The sequence below is a fragment of the Dysidea avara genome, chromosome 1 (assembly GCF_963678975.1).
Source record: "Dysidea avara chromosome 1, odDysAvar1.4, whole genome shotgun sequence".
Taxonomy (NCBI): domain Eukaryota; kingdom Metazoa; phylum Porifera; class Demospongiae; order Dictyoceratida; family Dysideidae; genus Dysidea; species Dysidea avara.
Window position 1 is genome coordinate 27,368,113 of NC_089272.1, and position 22,564 is coordinate 27,390,676.

Below are 22,564 nucleotides of genomic sequence, written 5' to 3' on the forward strand. Positions count from 1 at the left end.
TGGGCAGCCGTATTCTAAAACCTTGTGCAAAACACTAAAACAAACTCACTTCACAATAATGAAAATTTGGCACAAAATTTGCAAATTCCTGAGGTAGTAGCTACAGTATTATATAGCTATTTCCAGAAACAGGAGTCAAGGAATCAACTTATATTAACCTGGTTTGACAAGTGAAATGAAATTTATAATTATCTATATACACTGCAGGTGACAGTACTAAACAATATAGACAGTAATGGTTACAATCTTACAGGCCTATATAGCTAGCCTGTGCTAGAGGATATACAAGAACCGTTAGAATAGCCCAACAAATAAGTATGGTATTTTATAGAAATTAAATACACACCAGTCAATAATCAGTTGTTGATGCTACTCAATCATATAAACCACTTTACAGAATTTTTGAGATATATACATTTGGTGGATAAATTGTAAGATTACGCAACTATATGTAGCTCCTGCATAGACATTAGTTTTTGTAAGTTGAATATTGTATAATAGCTACAGGGATGGATCCAGGAGCTGGCAAGGGGAGGGGCGCAGACAGGCTAAGTTGGTAGGTGCAGATTCTCTTGTTAGTTGCTGCATTTTTGAAACAGCAAATAATAATCTCTTGGTAGTGTCTCACTGTTGATTTTTGCCATTTAGACTGGTTGTGAAGTCTTAAAAGCTGTGTAAAAGGCTCTGAATGTGTTAAATGTGACTGAATTTTGGAAAATCACCCATATGGGCATGCGTGAAATAATTAGAATTTTCACATTTAGTGGGTTGCTAATATGAGCAGGACACAGTTTTGAAAATATTTCAAGAATTTTCTTGTAATTTAAGGTATTGAGAATGGCTTACAACCATGAACAAGTAGATTTGCACTATAAAGTTGTGATTTGAGCATTAAATATTTTAGGTGTCAAATGAGCCCATATGGGTGATTTTCCAAAATTCAGTCACAAATAACAGCAACATGATAATTATTTTTAGAGACGCTTAGTACGCACGAAGGTGCTGGTTGACAATTTCACAACTAGTTTGACTTTAGTTTTCCTTGGTTTCAGGAGAATTTGTCATTAAACTGATCTTGGCATTAGTATTTACTAGAAGTATGGCTGGCTCCTCCACAAGGTCAGTGGTGGGGGAGGGGGGGGGGGGGATTTGCCCAAAATGCCCCATCCTGGATCCGCCATTGAGTTAGTAGTGTTTGAAATTATGCACTTAATGTCTTTGTGGGTATAAGCATGTTATTGATTCTAGGAAACTATTGTTACTTGCTTTGTGCCCAAAACTGTACTTGTAATGTTGAAGTAGAATGGAAACAATTGTGTGAACAATGTTACAATACTGTATTGTAAAGCATAACATAGTTTTGAAAACAAAAACATGTTTATTGATAGCAACAATCATGCATTATAAATAACCATATAGCTTTTGTTTTCAGTTTTTGGTATCACACATGCAGAGCCGACTGTATATTTATTATGAAAAAATATCAACCAGAAAACCAGCCACACAATCTGTTCACAGCTCCTTGTCTGAACTAGTTACATATACATAATCAAGCCCAAACATGCTCCAATTCAACAACTAATTAACTAACTACAGGAGCTAACTGATGCCTTCACACAAATGTAACTCAATAAGACTAGGACTTGGTTTTTCAGTGTTACACATTACTTCAGCTACCTTTTGTCATACTGCTGTATGTACAATGCACCCATCACAGATTAAAATATACCATTTTTGTCTTCTTTTTTTTTATTGACAGCATAAAATGTTGATTTTGCAGTATGACTTTATCATCTGTAATACTAGAACCAATCCTTGAAATGTCCAAACTGTGGTTGTAGGCTTGCTTTTTATATCATTCTCTGTGTTTAAGACTGTGTAACAGACAAATATGGGTCTGTGATTGCTTACTAGTAATTACAGTAGTATAAAGATGCACATTTGTTGTGCAATTATTGCCTGGTGCAACTTTTCTTTCTTGTAATGTGATTTTATAGAAGCTCACTACTGATTAATTACTGTTTGTAACAAAAATTTTAAGGAAACAAAACTGTGAGAAAAATTACAGTAGAATATATAAGCTAGTAGCTAGGGATCATTACAAAAAAAATAGCCAAACAAGGGGATTACTACTTGAGTGTAATTATTATGTAATCCCCATGCTGGTTTTTATTGTAGTTAAAGGGGGAATTAATTTGCACTTCAGGTGAAATTCCTCTTGTTTAAACACTTTATATTGTAATGGTAAAAATGATCCCTTTATTATGTAGCTTATAAAATCCTCATACTTGTCATCCATCATCATGATACAGGTGCAGATTAATCATCATGTACTACACCTGTGTGTAGGCAACTTACACAGTAAGTCATAGTAGTTACAAGCCAAGGCTTTGTTTGAATGCCATTTTTTAGAGTAAACTATTATTTACATCAATTTAATTAATTATAAAAGTGGAATTGTTAAATAAAAAAGTTGCTACAATCTCTTTACAATGAGGTTATAAGTATGCATGATGACTTCACTATGATGACACTGAGAAAACAATTAAAAGTTGTTTATCCACTAAAGAATCCAAGCACTGCATATTACCTACAGTGTCCTACGTTCATGTATGCACAAATGCTGGATTTTTGTAATGTACAATCAAAAATGAACACAGGTTTAAAAATTAATACATTTTGCTAAAATAGTGGACGTGCTCAAAGTGAACAAAAAGGTCTTTAATTGTTCTGATGACTTGTAGGTATAATTTTAAAAAGTAGATTTTGGAGGTAGTACAGTAGTGAATTATATACGTATTATGGGTAAAAATCACACTTGCAATACATTCAGAATGTTACAATAATAATAGTGCATGTATGTATGCTAGTACTTAAGTTGCACATGCACTGGGGGAGTACATGTACATTACAGTTTATTACTTCTAATCTCATGTTCTTGTTGCAGTAACTATAATAAAACAACCAAGCAATTTAACAGCGTGCAATGGAGGAGAAGCTGTTTTCAGCTGTGTGATCAGAAGTCCAGGAATTGCTAGAAATATCATTACAACAGTGAACTGGCAAATGATGATAATAAATTTTGGATTTGTATCTGTAGTGAATAATGATCATCATGTAATACATCAAACAGTTAGAAATGACACCCTTACTGAAAGATTGATCATTACTAATGTCTCAATGAATGATAATGGTGTATTGTATCGGTGTATGGTAACTGAGTCTGTGATCAGTAATATCGTTTCCATTCTCCTAGCAGGTAACACGCATAAACATACTCCAGGATGCATATGAGAATTTAATGTCTGAACCCTTGATGCTTAGTTAACCTGTATATTACACATGTTGTTAAATTGAGCTAGAAAGGAAGCTTTCAATAGTGCTTATCTTAGTTATCTATTTATGTAATTATTCCATTATACTAGTTACTGAAATAATGTAACTGAAGATTTAGTGAATAACACAACAGCTCAATTTGCACATGCATGCATATAATATACAGCGTGTGTGTATTATTTGCATGGGCATGCCGCAAGATCAAATTCCAGTTGAGACCACTTAACTATACTTCATAACTATATAAAGTACATGCAGTTAGTATAGGTAATCACACACATTTGAATGCAATTTTGGCTGTTACGAGTACAATTATTCCATAATTGCACGAAAATGTGTGTGATTGCCTACTAATCACATAGTGACCACCCTTCATGGTTTGTAGTACACATCTATCCAGTTCTATGTAGCCATTAACTTCTACCAGGTGATTGCATCATCCTTCTTTGTATTACATCATTTGTTATTGCACTTAAAAGGATTCACATGTCAGTAATTCTGATTGGCTACTCAAAATGTCTACATATGTTGCACTTAAAAGGCTTCCATTGTCAGATTATTTGATTGGTTATTCATCATATCACTTTCTTGTTGCACTTAAAAGGCTTCTGTTATTCTTCTATTTTATTGGCTACTTTACAGTGCAATTACAGAAACAAGGCCATGCGATTTGGGATTAATTGCACTCCTACTATTGAGACTAATGTATGACAAACTAAATCACTATGTGATTAGTACTAGTAATAGCATAAGTAGCAGTGAAATTTGGGATAAATACCACGAGTGTTGCATTGAAAATGGGTAAATTTCATGAGGCAAAGCTGAGTGAAATTTCCATTTTCAATGCAACAAGAGTGGTATTTATCCCAAATTTCACTGCTATACCCATGCTATTCCCAGTTAATACCATACTCGTTGCATATACACATGCTGTGCATTAGCGTTGCTAAGTACGCAATTCATCACTATGTACTAAACACGTGTCAACACTAATTGGCGCTACATTGTTAACATAAATTCTAGCCAATGAAATTGCAATTACAACTTTTTCACTGCTACCAGTGAAATATGGGATAAATTTCACTGCTACTATTGAGATTTTTGTATGGGCAATGAAACAGGTATGGTATTATGACTGTAAATCATTAGCAGTTTATTGTCAACAACTTTGTCTACAAAATTAACTGATGTTTACAAAGATTACACTAATCACAAGGCTTGTTGTGTGCTACAAACAGACTGGCAATAACTTTCACCTGGAGTAGTATTGTTAACATACTGTACATAAGTAAGTGTGTATGTAAGCATAACATCAGCTGCCGTGTTAGTTCATATTATGTACTGGGCTTCAAATCCACTAGAAAAGTTCCATAAACAATGTTAATGTATTGCCTTGCTTGTGCTATATGATATAAATTATGAAAATTTAAACACTCAGTATTTGGCTTCAATGCTACATAATAATAAAAGTCACCGTATATATGTTTTAGAATCTTGTACATGCATCTATGTATGTATGTGTGTAGTTTATACTAAACTTATACATTACAAAGAGTTTAACAGCTGAATAAAATTAATGAATGTATACCAGATGTACAGAAGTACTGCACTGGTTCACAATCACACGGGTGTCTTATTTTGTTGCACAAACAATTTACAGTTTGTGTAACTCCTGCAATGTACCTGTATGTCTTGCACATTATTATAACTAAGGTGTCAAAGCATTTATACTGCTGAAGCAACTCATTTTATTGCACATGTAGTTGAAATTCTTTACATGTTTCCATACAAACTACTGCAATCAGTAAACTGGTAATTATCATCATCATGGTTTTATACAGGTGTTTGTACAGATGTTACAAGCTGCTAATGTTATGTGTGTAATCGTTTTATATAGCTGCATACAGTACATTAGTTGTCCTGCAATAACAGGTAACAATGAAAATGCTCTCTATTTTTATGCAGCTTCACCTACAATTCTGCCAACTATTGCTGAAGTCCAACCATTGACCAGTACATCATTCATTGTTAACTGGACGCCATCACATCCCAACTACAACTATACAGTTATATGGACTAACCTACATACTGGTGTGATGTACAACAGGACAGTTCCAGAGAATACAAACAGTTATACTGTAACAGGATTGAGTGGTGATGTAAACTATAATGTGAGTGTAGCTGCTGTGAACAAGTGTGGAATGATGACTAGTGATCCTGTCACTGTGTATGGTGAGTATACAGTACAAGCAATCATACAGTAGTAAACAAAGTATTGTGTATTATTGTCACCCTCAGGTTTCAGACTTGTGGTTTCTAGGTAATATGCTACTCCTGTGTACTAGTAATATTATTGTATTGGTAACTATCTACTATGTAGACTACAACTAAAACCAAAACCCTTCTTAAGCTACAACTAACTACTGTACACAAAGCAAGTAAAAGCAAAGCCTTCAGCTGCCTTGCTAGCACAGTCAAACCTACACAGTGAACCAGCACTGGGACACCTGTGCACTACTTAAGTGCTATGAGTCAGCACAGGCAAATCCTTCTGTGCAGGACTAGTAACTATGCCATGTCTTATTACAGGTGACGTCCGAAGTCCCAAATGGACCTTCACCCACTATGCAAGATATGGACAGTTGGAATTTGCTTCCCCGGTTTACACTAGGTATCCATTGATGCTACAGCTGGGTAGGCTGCTTCCTCAGTTGACACTAGGCCAGGCTATGCTGCCTTACACATACACACACACACACACACACACACACACACACACACACACACACACACACACACACACACACACACACACTCAACACTCACAAGCAAACTACTTAAGCAAAGTCCATGTCATCCTCTGAGGATTGAGCGCACTGATAAAGTATCATCTATATAATGCCACAAAGTGTCCAGAAGTTGCTGTAGCAACTATAGCCTAAGTTCATAACTGTTGTTCTGTCTACTATATACAGAATAAAGAGTGGAGACAGCATATGGGGATCAGACACCAAAGGTCTCACAGATGAGCCTGCTCGCTTTGAGGTTACTGTCAGGTACTGCTGGTGAGGCTAGCTAAGGTCACCAAACAAGACACTGTGAGCAAGAATGGAGACTATATCCCTTTAGGATGACATAGGATGAAAATCAGGATGTTCATTATCCCCTGGACAAGGATAGTCAGGTTTAGATACCATACCCACTAGTTCCTGGAGAAAACCAGAAGCAAGGAATGGTGTACTACTGAAGCCAAAGCATCATGAAACTGGATATGCAAGGGCAACCCAGGAGATGATCACCAAACTGGTCAATGAAAGGTAAGTACAAAGAAGTGACAATGGCAACAAATACATTCCATGCAACAAGCAAAGCGCAATAATAAAATCATGAGGGGAAATAGCTAAGTCAAATGATGGTTGTGGCAATGCCTCAAGCAAATTATTATACTGGTGCAACAAGAATTTGATGCAGACATGTCTGATGACAACTAGTTGAGCTGTTCACACTTGATCGGTAGCTTAAAGAAAGATAATTTTGTGAAGTGTAGGATTGTATAGAAATATCTTAAAAGACCAGAGGTGTATTCCTTTCCAGGAAATAGCGTAATAGCATCAGAAGTCTCTGGTAAATTAAATGAGCTCAGAAAGGCTGGTCCAGGAATAGCTGAATATAGTGAGTCATGTACCTCAGCCCAAGCTTACCAATCAAATAAGCAAAGTGGCTTATGACCAAGTATCATCATATTTACCACAACACATAATCCTACTAAGGTACTCTTGTAACTTAAAGTCAAAGCATGAAAGAATAGCTCATATTCTAAGTATCACAAATTTAGGAGACATATTTCATTAAAAGAGATAAATACCCAGACATAAATTATTCCCTGGTGTAGGCAAGAAATATGCCTGTGACCAAACTGCAGATCAGCAGGTTGATCATAACATCAATATACATCAGTACCCAAGAAGCAATCTTAAGAAATTTCTCAGAGATGTAGTTAAGAAAGGCTGTGTGGTTGCATTCATTATAGCAATCTCCATATCTATTTTGAGTGGGCAAGTACTGTAAACTATCACTGTCAAGTAGGAAAGGGAGTAACATACAGCATGAATGGCTGCTTCAAATCCGCCTAAAATGTGAACACTCACTTGACCACAAGGAAGGAAAACATCAGGAAGAAAAGGTTGAGCAAATTAGCAATACAAAGACTGGCAAAACAACAAAACATCTCACCAACTGTAATGGACCCCATTTATTTCTAAGGAGAACTGGTAAAAGGGAACCACACAAGATTCTAATGCTGGGAAGGTTTACCAGAAAGCAAAGAGTTTATTAGGTGAGTGAAAGTATAAGGACAACCTTTAGCAGATGGTGCAAGTGGCGACTGGCAGCATCAACAAAGATTAGAGCATAAATCCCAGGATTGATCAAGGCCGGAGCCCAGAGATTTTGAGTGGTCCGGCCATCCATGGACTGCAATGGAGGTCATACTACTTCTTATTGATCGGATGTGATTTTTAGATCATGTGATACTCAACTGCATGTGCTAAGCACACACAACATGCCAAGTTAGGGGATCTGGGGGAATACTCCCCCAGGAAAAATTTTGAAAATAGATGCTCTGAAATGGCATCTGGAAGCTATTTTACTTGCAAAGCCTCTTTCTCCTTTTTGTTAACATTAAGGATATATTGGTAATTTGTACTACAGAACCAATTAATTCAATTTTATAAGCTAGTTTTACTTTCAAAATTTCAGTGAAAGCTTAGTTCTTTGAGATACAGAAGCCATTGGATTTGTAATTGCTAATGCATACATGACATGCTCATATGCATGATCAATTAACCCACTGCAGTGCAATGCAGATGACTCACTGGAACTTTTGAATGATTTTAGGACAATTAACATAGATGTATTGCGATGACTGTTCTATTAGAGTATATTATGATGACTGCTCTATTAGAGTATCTCGATCGTTTTTCAATTTCAAGTACGTACGTAGCTGAAAAGTGGTCCGGTCAATGCCGGACCGTGGGCTTCGGCTCTGTTGATTCTCATAACTATTGCTTGAGTTTTGTTTTGCTCCACAAATGGTTCGTGTGACTTATGGAAGAATATACAATGCATTTTCATATTGTGAATCATTTAAACAACTGGATGGCATCAATTACAACTATCACTTTCACTGCATAACATCACTACACTTTTGGTGATTTAGCTTAACCTGGTTGAGTTTGAGATACCCTTAAAAAGTATGTGACCACCCTAATAATAACAGTTAATGCAGCAGTTAGGTAAGTTTTTTACCGCATGCTAATAAAACAATTACAGCTTGTTATAACTATAGCAGTAACTCTTTAAGAGGAAACAAACTAATGCAATTGTAATTTGAAAATGAAGTACTGTACATACATATGTATTCAGTGCGGATCCAGGATGGGGCATTTGGGGCAAATCCCCCCCCCTTCAAGAAATTGCATACAAGATCGAGATACTCTAATAGAGCAGTCAATTACTCTAATAAAGCAGTCACAATGTTCATGAAGCAGTCTAGCTTACCTATGAAGCTATAAATAGGATTTTATTTTACATAACAGACATGATATAGTTGGTAAGGATAACTAGCTATTATTGTCGTGACCTTTTTTTTTTTTTTTTTTTTTGGTCTTCAACTGGTTTTCAGTAAGTTTTTTTGGTCTTCAACTGTTTTTCAGAAAGGTGCCCCCCCCCCCCCCCCCCCTCTTTCCAAACTCTGGATCCGCCCCTGGTATTACATGTATCTTACTATCAATATGAAAAAATAAAGACAATATGTATACACCTGAAAATTTCTCCAACTTGAAAAAAATATAACTGTAGGTTAAAGTAGGGGTTTCTCCATAAATTATGTAATATAACCATGTCTCTTGTTTTAAACTGTTTAGTGTATGGATCCCTGAGTCACTTTTAAATTAAGTAATAATCATATTTGTTATCATCCCAACAGTTTGACTTATTTTGCTGATCGTGTTGAGCCATGGCTAAAAAAAAACATGTACACTTTTATTATCACACCTAGCCCAAAATTAGAATAAACATAATAATAGCAATACCATTTTAGATGCTCCTAACCGACCACAATTTGCATACTGTGTCTCCTACCAAGATCATCCAACACTGCAGATATTTACTCAGGTATGACCACTTCTGTGATCATTGTTATGTTTATGGCTGTTGTATGTATGCATGCATAACAAGTAACCTTTTTGTAGCCATACTCTACGGTGTATTTGTACAGGTTACAGTTAACGTCCCAAGGATGTCATTGATGTTGCAGTTTTTAGCAAGTTACCAAACTGGTACTCCTACAGTGACAGATGCAACATGTAGTGACATGCAGAATGATATGCGGTACAATTGTACAGTAGAATTTACTGTTGACATAATTCCTTCAGTTGAGATAATGCAATCAGTAAATGTTACAGTCAGTGGTCCCTATGGTAGCAGTTCATCAACTATGGAGGTTGAGGAAAGTATGCAAAAATTGTGCATGTAATGCCGTTTTGGTTTCAAATCAATGTATGTGACAAGATTCTAAAAGGGATATTGTTATCTGCCATTGGTTAAATACTTTGTGAGTTGACAAGGCTGTTAGTGAACACAAAGATCCTATATAGAAACTTAATTACCCAGGCTCTCTTGATGTGTCCTTTCCACGCACGTCCATGCAAGTACAGGTGCATAATTTGGATACTTTACATAGGTAGCTAGAGATCACAGAAATAAAAGCAATGAACAAGTGAGATAATCTACGCCTGCAGCTATACTATAGTGGACACTTAATCCCTACTTCAGTCATGACCAAAGTAGGCCTAGGGATTATAGCAGCAACCTCCATTCTCTACTCAATTCTACAGTTTATATTTCTTTATACTTGTGTTTATACTTTGTACTATGATTTAAAACTGATGAACCCATAGGCAGTAGAAAGAGGGACTAACCCCTCTCAGAATGATATCTTACCGGATTATTCTTCTTGTAGTGGGACTGAAAAGCGTGAAAAGATCAATATACTCTAATAGAACACTCAATACCTGCAGTAAAAGTGTTTCACAAAATGCATTCCTAAAAGTAACAAACACTGTTTTCACATGGACACTCAAAAGTGAGTTCAACTTGTGGTGAATAACCCACATTCAACCCAGGTTCAACCCAGTTTCTGTTCACAAGCAATCATCACATGATGGCATTTATTGAGTGATAATTGTCTTCTAAGCACATTATGTATTCACCAAAAACTGCAACTCACTTTTACTTTGCATACCCTAGTTCAACCCGGGTTGAACCCAACTGCTTTGTAGGTTGAATTTGCTTATGATATTTTATGACTTCGAGATTCAACCCAGGTTAAGAACCTCATATGAGCGTGTTAACCCGGGTTGAATATGAGTTCAACCTGTGACCATATGAAAAGGGTAAAAGATATCTACAAACCAATAACCTCTTACATTTAACAGTTGGCATCTTAACACTATACCAAGTGATTCCAAGTGCATAAAGATTGTTTTGTACTGCTTATAAATGCTGTATACTTGTATTGTATTGTTAGTAACACTAAAAACTGCCTTTAGAAACTTTGTGGAGGACAGCAGTGGATAACGAGAGATTGTTTATAAATTAAAGAGGAACGTGTAGGGATGAATTAGGCCAAATTAAGGTCTCAAAACTGGCAAAACTGAAAGGAAATTTACAGCTCAAGTATAAAGATATATATATATATATATAGACACCCTCAGGCCTCAGGCTTGTGACCTTCAGGCTTTGGGTGCATATATCAGCAAACCTCTTGCAGCTGTGGCATGACTATCACATAATACTGATTATTAAGTATTTTAATGTGATCAAATATCTTAAAGTTGCTATCTAAACTCATTTTGTTCATATATACAGGATTCGGATCACTGTTAGGTGTAACTCAAGGAGAAATGTTGGAAAATTCAGCTGAATTGGTTTGTACATTAGCTTGCTTTTCTCCTAACATACACTGCAAACTGTCTAAAATTGCAATTGATGGTAATAAGTGTGAGTTGACCCCAAACTACACCTCAAGCTCCATTTCAGGATCATCCAACAGTTATGATTATCCAACACAGAAGATCATAATATATGACTTAGCCAGTGGTAACAGATATAATTATTGTATAACTGGTGTGAGTGTTAGCAATGATGAAATAGTGGATGTTGGGGAACCAATATGTGGTAGTTTTACAACTAGTGCAGCAACAAGCAAAAATGAGGATGGTATGTGTAAACATGGATAATACATATTATTATGTACAGATGTATAGGGATGTTTCTTTTCTATACACAGTGCTAGTGTATCATATTCATACATCATATAATCTCAGTGCTGATTAATATTTGCTACTGAACAATGCATCCTGTTAAACCCCTTGTACAGTGTAGATTCCTGTTAGAGATCAAAGAAGGCAAACAATCCATGACTGACAAAACAAGTTTTATAGCCCTTCCAGATATCCAAGTTTCATAACTCAAAATTTCTTAAGTCCTATGTCTTTAATGAACCTACAGTACTTGAAATTTATACTATGCATCAACTTTAAGCTGGCAACATTTTATTTTAATTGCCATATAAATCACAAGATTTTTCTCAAGTTGTGCCAATGGAAAAGGCTATACAACTGACCAGGTCACATGTATTTTAACATCTTAATAAACTTAAATTTCAGGGTAAATAATAATATATGTGTTTCATAATTAATTTTGCATAAAACCACAGTTAATACCTTTTCTAGCTCTACAGTTTGGCAAATGCATTTATACATCTGTAGCTAATTGAGAGACATCAAACATTGAAGTTCTATCTCGAGTTTAAACAAGATGCCATACTAAAGTTTGGTGGGAAAAATATTTTGTCAATTAAGCCAATTAGGCTTTGGGTAATGCAGCCCAAAATGTGTTTTCATAATCAGAATTGTGCTTGCAATTGAACTGACTGTTTTATTAGAATACATCATTATTGATCTTGACTGTTGTACTAGAGCATGCAACTGCTCTATATTAGAGCATCTTATTTAAGTGTGAACAATCAATCAAGATAGATTCCCACCAAACTTTTTCATGTCATATACAGAAGTTATCCCACTTTTCCTATAGAGTCATCATCATCATCATCATCAAATGTGGTTGCTATGGTTGCTACAATATCATGTTCACTAACCTTCATCTTAACACTAACAATAACTGCTATTATTACATTCATTGCCACATACATGTGTATGAAGCAGAAACCTGATGTTATCAGTAACCAGATACAGCCAGCACAGAAAGCATTTTATGAAGAAATAAGCCCTCCACATGTTACTAATCCACAAAATTCACAAAATTCAGTATACGATACAAGTTGTAGACAGGCATCTCAAAATCTCAAGAATTCATCTAGTGAAAATGGATATGAGCTAATGGCTAGTGTGAGAATTCAAAAAGATTTAGATAATACAGCACCATCTCATTATGAAAGAGTTCATGAAGCATCAACTGAATGTGGCCATTATGTCCAGATAATGAAACATCCAATTTACAACAACATTACACCTGGTCAAGCTTTTAGTAGTGATGATGGGGAAGGTGATAATTCAACTTGCAACACCAGTCAGTGATCAAATAAAGAATAGAAAAATAACACTTACGTATGTGTAAATATATAGCATAGTTATAGTATAGGGTAGATTGTGTAACAACTGTTTCTTTATGTGTGCACTGCAAGTTCACTTTGTATACAGTAGACTGTTGAGTTGATGTACTGCAATATAGGTATACAAATGAAGGAGCTATATAGCCTTGAAAATTAATTATAGAATATACAATACAATGATTTATGCAAAGTAATGAACAGGTACACTCAGCACTTCTGCATGTATTTCAATGTAAGACCACAACACGGCGATGATACAGTATACCTTTTACAGCAAGTGCATGTAGTTACATTGGTTATAAGAACTATAACTAGCTATATAATAGTGGGAGGAAGGGGATGAGGAGGAGAAAGATAGGAATTAAGTGCCACATATAATACTTCTGTGCTGAACTGAGTGTATAGGGGAATATTTTACGCAGGCCCAACTGAGTGTTTATAATTAAGTGATCTAGGATTTAATCAACAAGTTGGAATATTGACTTAATAGTGAAAATCCATCTCTTTGTCAGTGGTTTTAGTCACTGATCGAGGATGTTTTCTTGGGCCTACGTATATGGATAATGCCTTTGATTTCTCATGTTCACACACATCTGATTTGCAGTATTACTATGCACCAACATAGTGATAATTGTTAAGAAGACATCACAAATGCCTGTTGGACCTGTTCAACACAAACCATTTGACATGTATATTAATATGATGATGTGACAACACTTTTAGGTAATGCATTTCAGTTCTATTATTATAATTATATTTAGCTTTGTTTCTTGAATAGTTACGTTCCAAGTTCATAGAAATGGATGTCTGTGTACAACCAATTTTGCAAATCTCAAGGGGTGTGTGTGCCCCACTATAATCGAAATAGAACATCTACAGTGATTTCATTCTAAAAAATGTGTGCAAGCTGTCTTCTTGACATGTCTCACCATTGTTCCCAACTTCCCATGCAACATCCTACCATATCAATTGCTTATTATTATGAAGCTATTATCTTTGTACATAATGTATAAACATATAGATTATATATTCTCTATCTACTATATATATAAATAATCAATTGCAAGACCATTCTGAAAATAGCTTTTATTGCTAACTACTGCAAATGGTAGATATTTTAAATTTTAGCTACAAACTTATGCTTGGATTCCTTTTGTAACTAAAACAATAGCTAATTCTGTAATTTTTAAAAAACCTTAAAGCTAACAATACGTAACAGTATCTAGAACCTCTGTACTAGAAGTTCTATACTTAATAATTGTTTGATCTCTCAACCACCAAGTTTTTCTTCTACTTCAACTATGTACATACACCCTTACATGTATTCACTACTAACTCACAAACCCATGGTTTTCCTATGAACTCAAATTCACGGGTTATTCATATTTATGACCCTATGAATACTTTCTGTTTCATAGGCTATGAATTTTATGCATCCTATGAATTACACATGAACCGTCACATGAAAGCACCATGACTTTAATATGAATTATTATCCCATGAAACCCATATGAATTGACCATGAAGCTATTTCCATACAATGGATGAATGTCATGAATACTCCATGAAGTGCACTGTAAAATTTACATGAATGTCTCATGAATTTATTAATGAATTTTACATGAATTTAGCAATGAAATTTACATGAACATCCTATGAGATACCATAAAGTGTTCTGGATCTGACATCAGGAAATAATGTCTATGCTAGACAGACAATGCTATGTTAATCACAAAGCAGCAACTCCAAAACACCTACAAATTGAAGTTCAATGTAATTACAACTTAATCATGAATTACGACAGTTGAAAGACATTATATTATACCCATGTCCCGTAATACGATAATGGACCACAAATCTGCCAGTATTATTATGTATTGCTATTTGGATTTTATTTCATCTTTAATGCTTATTGCTAATACTATAGTACTCTTCTTCTCTGCTTAATTTTGGATAAATGCTAGGCTAAGCACATCTTAGCTGTATCCATTACTCTGGTTACAGGTACCTGCCTCTCAAATAATTATTTTTGTGGGTGCTATAGGTACTTCAGGACGAGTGTTCAGCTGTTTTATTTTTTTTTGCTTTTTTGCCCATGCACACTTAGATATGTATTAACAAATGGAACCAGTACGTCTGTGTTTAATGTTTAAGTCTTGAATTTACATATCATTTTGTTTACATATAATGTGTGTAAGTTAGAAACTGTTTAGTATGTGTACAAATCAACTTAGATATTTATATGCTGTTAGCTACTCTGTGATCCCATAACTTTCAAATAAAAGTTTATCTGCTCCCAAAATGCTACTCGACAATTCATGACAGCGAACATTAGCCAGTTCCTCTAATTTAAAGATTATCAAACAAAATTTCTTGAGGGCACACAGGCGACTAAATGAACATGCGTAGATGACTAAGTTAACACGTCAGGTGACTAAGCAAGTTTTTAAATTATAGGTTAATTTTAAAAGATGTATGTAATGCTGCAGTGACCAATGTACCGATACATCAAATAGATTTGAATGTGTATATATATCTTGTCATACCCTATGGCTACTTTTGCTAATTGGAGCCATCAAACACAGAATGGAACAATTTGTATTGACTCGACACTACTCACAAGACATCATGTGTAATTAAATTAGTCTTTGATTCAGGTGTTGGAAGTATGGCAATACCAATAACTGAACACGTTTACTTTTCCTATTCTCTCCCTTGGTCTCACCGATGTTGCTGCACTAGCAACATGTAATAAAGCAATGTAGCACTTTCAAAGTGTTCTATGTAGCTCATTCGATCTGGTCTGTCCCATTCCTTAGTGGTAACCCTTGAAAGTTTGTAGCCTAGTGCATCTTAATAATATTTAAACAAAATTCCTTGTATCGATAATTAGCATTTCAGGTGAGCCTTCAGGTGAACAGCCAGCAATTCCAGACAAAACAAAACCAGCCCCAAGAGTCAAATAGATTCCTTACTATAAACTACACGCTGTAAACTACTTCAATTATTCAACTAAAACTACTATTACTTTCACCTTAACTTTCACTGTTGCTATGACTGACTAGTTACTAAGCAGTATCGCGTGCTGCACATTAATTAGAGTTACTAACAATTCACGAAGTTTTCATAGACTGTATTCCAGACATGTTTCATAGGTTGTACAGGATTTTATGGCATAGCAAATCATCAATGTGATGTAAATTATCTACTTGTAAAGTTCATGTGCATTTCATAGAGTACTGCCAAGAAATAATAAAATTGTTTTCATAGGGTTTCCATGGCCATGTAAAATAGAAAAAAAAAATATTTTCATAGGTAACAAAGCAATTCATGCACTTTTCATAAGGAATACAGGATCACTGATGTCTCCCTTGTGTGTAAATCCATTTGTATTTCATAGATTATTGTAATAAATTCATGGGAATTTCCCGACACTATGAATATACTGTGAATGCTTTTCAGGGTAAATTATGTGTAATTCATAAAAATTATAGATTATTCATGGTGGTTTCATGGCTAAAAAAGTTACTAGTGATTATTATTGAATTCTTGAGGATGTACATGTAATTATATACCGGTAGACCTCTTCACCACCTAAACTATAGCTCCCCTAAAGTAAATTGAAAAATCTTTCTGGCCAGTTGTCATGTTTCTAGCCATTTTTGCATCAATATCAATTCAATTATCCAAAACAATTGTACAGCTTCTGGGGGTTGAAACCATTTGAAATTTCAAACTTTAAAACCATTATACTGATATTTTGTGCTCTTTGTATGACAACTTTAAAGTATATAGCTAGTATTGCAACTGCTGCAGATTGATGATCAGGAAGTGACTCGCAATGTACGGATGCTATGCAATAAATAAGTTTATTCACAACTGTTACCTAATTCAATCTCAGAAGGAAAAAAGTGTTCTAAAAATTTCTCTGGGGAGCGTGCTCCAGACATCGAGCATGCATGGCATATCAATTTGAGAGTGGGAAAGATGATTACCTATGCAGATCAGTCACTGCTCTCTGTATGGCTGTGCTTTTGACCAAGTTATTTAATAAGAGTATTGTATCAGCTCTCTTTCCAGATTGTTGGAATCTACTATTGTAATGCCAAATCAATCATTCTATGGTACGTTCTTCATTGTCCAATTTTCATCCCATTTCAGTTCTACAAGTCCTCTCCAAGATATTGGAAAGAATTGTCTCTGATCAGAAAGTTGCTCATTTCAACAAGCATGATTATTCTGTTATCACAAAGACGGTCTAGTTTTCACTATGGACATTCAGCTCAAGGCATTCTTCTGCATGTTTAAAACTCTTTTCTAGTGCTATCAATCATGAAGAATATCTAGGTGCTGCGTTTTTGGACCTGGATATGACTTTTGATTGTGTGGACCACTCTATTTTATTGCAGAAGTTGACTTGTTGTAGCTTTAGTGATAGTGCTCACAAATTGTTAAGGAGTTATCTGAGTAAAAGAACACAACAAGTTACCACATTTCAAGGTTGTTTGTCATCTAGTGAGGCCTATTAAAGTGGGAGTTCACCACGGTTCTGAATCAATACTAGGGCCCTTACTTTTTCTATTTTGGCCCCCCTGACAATGCCTTCTAGATCCACCTATGTGTCAGACGTTCAGTGCTGGTCACTGTAAAATGTTAATACAGTAACAGTAGTAACTGCAGATGCACAGTAAACTGTTGGCTTATGGGTTTAATACAGTGATAGCCGCTATACTAGAAAGTTTGTGCCGGTTAGAGAGTGATAGGTGCATTAACCACATGTTGTATTTTTGGATTGACACGTGAGGCCCATAACTCCACAGTGTTACTAACCACTGTGGAGTTACAATGAAATAGCAACCTTGGTCATTCCTACCATGTTTGGCGAGCGAGTGCTATTTGCCAAACTAAAATAAATCGTTTGTCCAATACAAATGTATATTAGCTCTATTAAATTCACCAAAATATCCTCCGCCAAACCATCTGGCTATTTGGTATGATAATGGTAGACAAATCACGGTACAGATCAAATAATTGGCTTATTATGTTACATGTACAGAATCAAATGGGATTGAGCCTTCCACATTATTACGGTCACATTTTGGATAGATCAGTTTTGTCTCATCCTCTTTGTAGCCCAACTCAGATTGGATCACATGCTCAGTTACACTTGGCAGAACATATAGATACATACTTGGCACTTGACCAATAAGAGTTTTATACTATCTATAGACCATGCTTTCTTATTGTCCACATACATAATAACTTTATTTTGTATACCAATGAAACTATCATTCACTTTGGTGCTTGAACAAATCAGAATTCAAGAGAAATCTGGTGACAGATTGAATGGCCTGATAATTTTGCAATGTCTCTCTGAATCAAATAGATGTGCTTAAATAATGTTCTTGAGGTGCTCTGATTTTGTTCTGGTGAAACTGGCTATCAATTCTTTTTAATCAGTTAGACTGTGTATCTCATCAATACTGCAATACAGTTAAAAATAATAGACCTTGGTCAATAATTGGTAACCTTATACTAGCAACTTTATAAACTGCTCATCATGTGATAGACATAAGTGGTTTCTATAATTATGCGTAGCTTCCTTTTGTGGTATCATCCTTGTCATTTGTCAGCCTGTTTACACTAGCCATCTATCTCACATCAGAGCAATTTCCAAAGTAGCTAGTGTAAATGCATACTGTATCAAACCAAATCGTGTCGAACCGCTCTGAAAAGGGCTTGCTAGGGATGTGGATCTAATTTGCTCCACTTACCCAGCAATGATGAAATGAAACAACAGCGATGTATTTAGGCAACAATACGGAAGGACAGGCTCAAGCCAACATAAGGACTAAAAATGAGCAGGTACTCGTGCGATTGAATAGTAACTAACTCCACGAAATTGAGAAATTTTCGTCAACATTTCAGACTTCATGCCTACTAACAGAGAGCAGAAATCCATTAACTCCATCAATAATCTCTACTTAGATGAAAATTGTGATAAATTTTTGGTGACTGAAGTGGGCCCAGCCTTCGTAGTATAAATTCCACTAAGCAATCGATCTAGATTGCATTGAAGTGAACTCATCCAGAACAATCTTGTAGTATATAGTAGACAGACTATATGCAGATATGTATGTGATACCAAAAGTACCTTTACGCTGTTTTCACATGGACATTCAAAAGTGAGGTTAACTTAGGGTGAGTAATCCAGGTTCAACCTAGTTTCTGTTCACAAGCAATCATCAGACGATGGTATTCATTGTAATTGTCTTCTATGCACTTTATGTATTTACCAAAAGCCACAACTCGCTTTGCAGACCTGACTGTGAGTTTAACCCAGGTTGAACCCTACTGCTTTGTAGGGTTGAACTCGCTTATAATATTTTATAATTTTGAGGTTCTTAGGAATGCATTAACCTGGGTTACAGGTGTAAATGTGGTTTAAAGTGACCATATGAAAAGGGTATAAGCTAGAAAATAGTTCTCATAAAGTATTATAATACTGTATTGTAGTAATTATCAAAAGAATAGCCAGCCTCCTTATCACTCTTCATTCATGACAACTCGTTACATATACCCATACAACTGTGCCTTCAGAATAACCCAAAATACTTTCAACAAATTGTTTAATGAAATCCTCTGCTGGCTGGAAATCTGATGTATTCAGACAAGTGTACTGTAACTCAATAATAGATATATGTTTGAAAGGAAAAATTAAGAATTTTGCAACCTAGTAGGGACTGTTACAATAAAAGGTGATGAAGCAAGGAGATTATCACCTGACGTGCTAATTTAATCCCTAAAGTTTAGTTTATATTAATATCAGCATGCAGGTGAGGAGATAATCTCTTTTGTTTCATCAATTTTTATTGAATGGTCCCAATTAGGGGAAAATCCCTAATTTTCCTTCCACTTGTTTGTCTACCTAATCATTAAAATGCTAACTGAAAGGATTTCTACTTCATTTGTAAATTACAAGTAAATATTTTGGTATGAGGTATATAGAGCTTCTTGAAATTAATGAACCATGCATGATTTGACCTACACACACTATATGTACTATAACTTTATTGTACGACTTAAAATCAATATATGGGTTGTATACCATCACTGGACTAGACTAGTAGACTGGACCACTGGACTCAGGTTTTAACCAACTGTTTGGGCAACTGGTTGTAACTATTGCTATAAATAATAGCCCACTCGTCACCCTTCCCACATGCACGCACGCACGCACGCACACACACAGAAAGCAGTGTGGCCATGCCAGACTTGTTGCTGCAGCTATACATCAGGATGGAATAGAAAGAGAATTAACTGTTACCACTTAATTTGTGTTCTCGCTTTGCTGAGTCAAATGACCTTTAGGGTGCATGTACTACATAAACATGTACTGTAAAAATTTATATCCCATAATAAGACGAGTGGTAGTCATACAATGGAGATTATGCCAAGAGAGAGAAGTTTCACTGTAAAATAGTATATGGATCTTATATAATTTATATATATAGTCAGCAATGTAGCTAATAACTGCTTCTGTTCAGGATTTAAGATTGATTAGCAAACGATACCTGATCAACTAAATTGTTGTGCTAATTGCACACAATACTAATATGAACAGGTAGTGCCAAGTAGACAGGTCCACCTGTATTCAATGTAGCAATAGCTACAATCAGTTGGCTGTACAACATGGTCATCTTTTTTCCACTGAAAACTTTTTCCATTCATCTTCCACTTCTTGGTCGAATTCTTTCACTGATGCCACTTGCATTACTTGTAATTATGATGAAAGTTAAGAACTTTATTAGTGATATCAAAACCTTGCAACAAAGTCAACAAATTGCATAAATCAGTCCTATAAATTGCATAGTAAGAGTGGCACAAAGGTTGCGCATCCTGTAGACAGGATAGGCGGTAGGTTCAGTATAGTTTCATAGTGTTGACTTAGTAAAGACGGTGCTCTTCTGGTGAATGTCTTCGTGATCAGAGTAGAAAGACATTTGGTTAAGCTCCAATGTAAGTTCATTCCATCGAAAACATATGGAGAAGAGTATTGTTGTTTGCCATGTGGAGAAGTCATCAATGGCTTTATTTGCTCATTGCAAGATACAAATTAAATGTCTATGATAGTTTATTGACAATGCAGGGGTGGATCCAGGACCTGGCAAGGGGAGGGGCACAAACAGGCAAGTTGTAGGTGGTTAGGGAGAGCCAGATCCTGTTGTTAGTTGTTGCATATTTGAAGCAGCAAATAATACACTTCTTAGTAGTATCTCACTGTTGATTTTTACCATTTTGGCCTCAGATAGTTGTGAAGTCTTTAAAGCTGTTTAAAAGGCTCTGAATGTCTTAAACAACAGCAACATGATAATTATTTTCAGAGGCACTAAGTACGCACGAAGGTGCTGGGTGACAATTTTACAGCTGGTTTGCTTTAGTTTCAGTTGAATTAGTAATAAATGCTAGTAAATTGTGCATATTTTTGTGAGTTTTATGTTTTATAAGCTGACCTTGGCCTGGCATAAAGTTTGTATTTTAATCAGAAGTATGGCTCCTCCACAAGGTTAGGGGAGAAGCATTTGCCCAAATGCTCCTGGATCCGCCATTGCAATGCTATGCACTTCATAATACAAAGTGACATAATTCCGCATACATCACTTGTTTTGTGCCATGGCTACCAATGGTGCACAACAGAGGTGTCTGGAGAACCGCCTACTTGTTTATTTAATGATTACAAAAGCAAATGTGGCAAACCCATATATCAAACTGCAACATTTTTCATGCTTTACAAGGTGGTGTAGCTAATGATAATCTACTTTAAATTTGTAATTAATGTGACTACACTACTTAAATAGCTTGTGTAGTATATAGCTTGTATTATTCATGGTTGTCTAGTGGTTGTGTTTTGTATTGTCGTGTGTGTGCTCTGGTAGGGATTAACAACTTTTTCCAACTACTGTGAAAAAATCAGTTAAAAAATCAAATTGACCGAATGTGTGCTAAAAAAGAAAAAAAACTATGTCCAGTAGTCCAGTTCACCAGTCCAGTTCATAAGTCTAGTACACTGATTGTATACAACCTTCAGTATGTATTAATAATTCATAATGCTCCACCTAAGGGATGTAATGCTTGTTCAAAAAAATCATGAAAGAGGGTGTAGCTGAGTTGATGCAATAGATGCATATTTATCATTAGTGAAACCCAGCTGCAGAGTGAAGCAATGTACAATTCAGACCACAACCCATGTTTCTAGCATAGAGCAAAACCATGGCCACTGATTGAAGGAGGAAACTTAACAAGGCTCAAGGCATTACTGCACAAAATATTCTTTTGGCTTGCCAAAAGGCATTTCTCAAGCATAGGTGACGATAACTTGGTAAAAGAATTGGCTACTTAGCTCTAGTTTTTCATCCTCATGTGGCAATGTCTAAATGCAACAGTGCATGAGTGCTGGAGTGAGTGAATGGGTGAGCATGTGAGTTAGTCAGACAGTTGGTGAGTGAGTGAGTGAGCAAGCAAGTGAGTGAGTGA

At 35.6% G+C, this 22,564-nt stretch overlaps 1 protein-coding gene across 1 annotated transcript; it reads left to right on the forward strand.

Moving 5' to 3' along the window:
- The first annotated feature begins 5,374 nt into the window (after positions 1-5,374).
- Positions 5,375-13,232, forward strand: LOC136249362 (uncharacterized). Its single transcript, XM_066041332.1, has 5 exons — positions 5,375-5,568; positions 9,437-9,510; positions 9,614-9,848; positions 11,266-11,616; positions 12,493-13,232. Exons 1-5 carry the CDS (start codon positions 5,433-5,435, stop codon positions 12,993-12,995), a joined length of 1,299 nt encoding a protein of 432 aa, XP_065897404.1. The 5' UTR covers positions 5,375-5,432; the 3' UTR covers positions 12,996-13,232.
- The last annotated feature ends 9,332 nt before the right edge of the window (positions 13,233-22,564 follow it).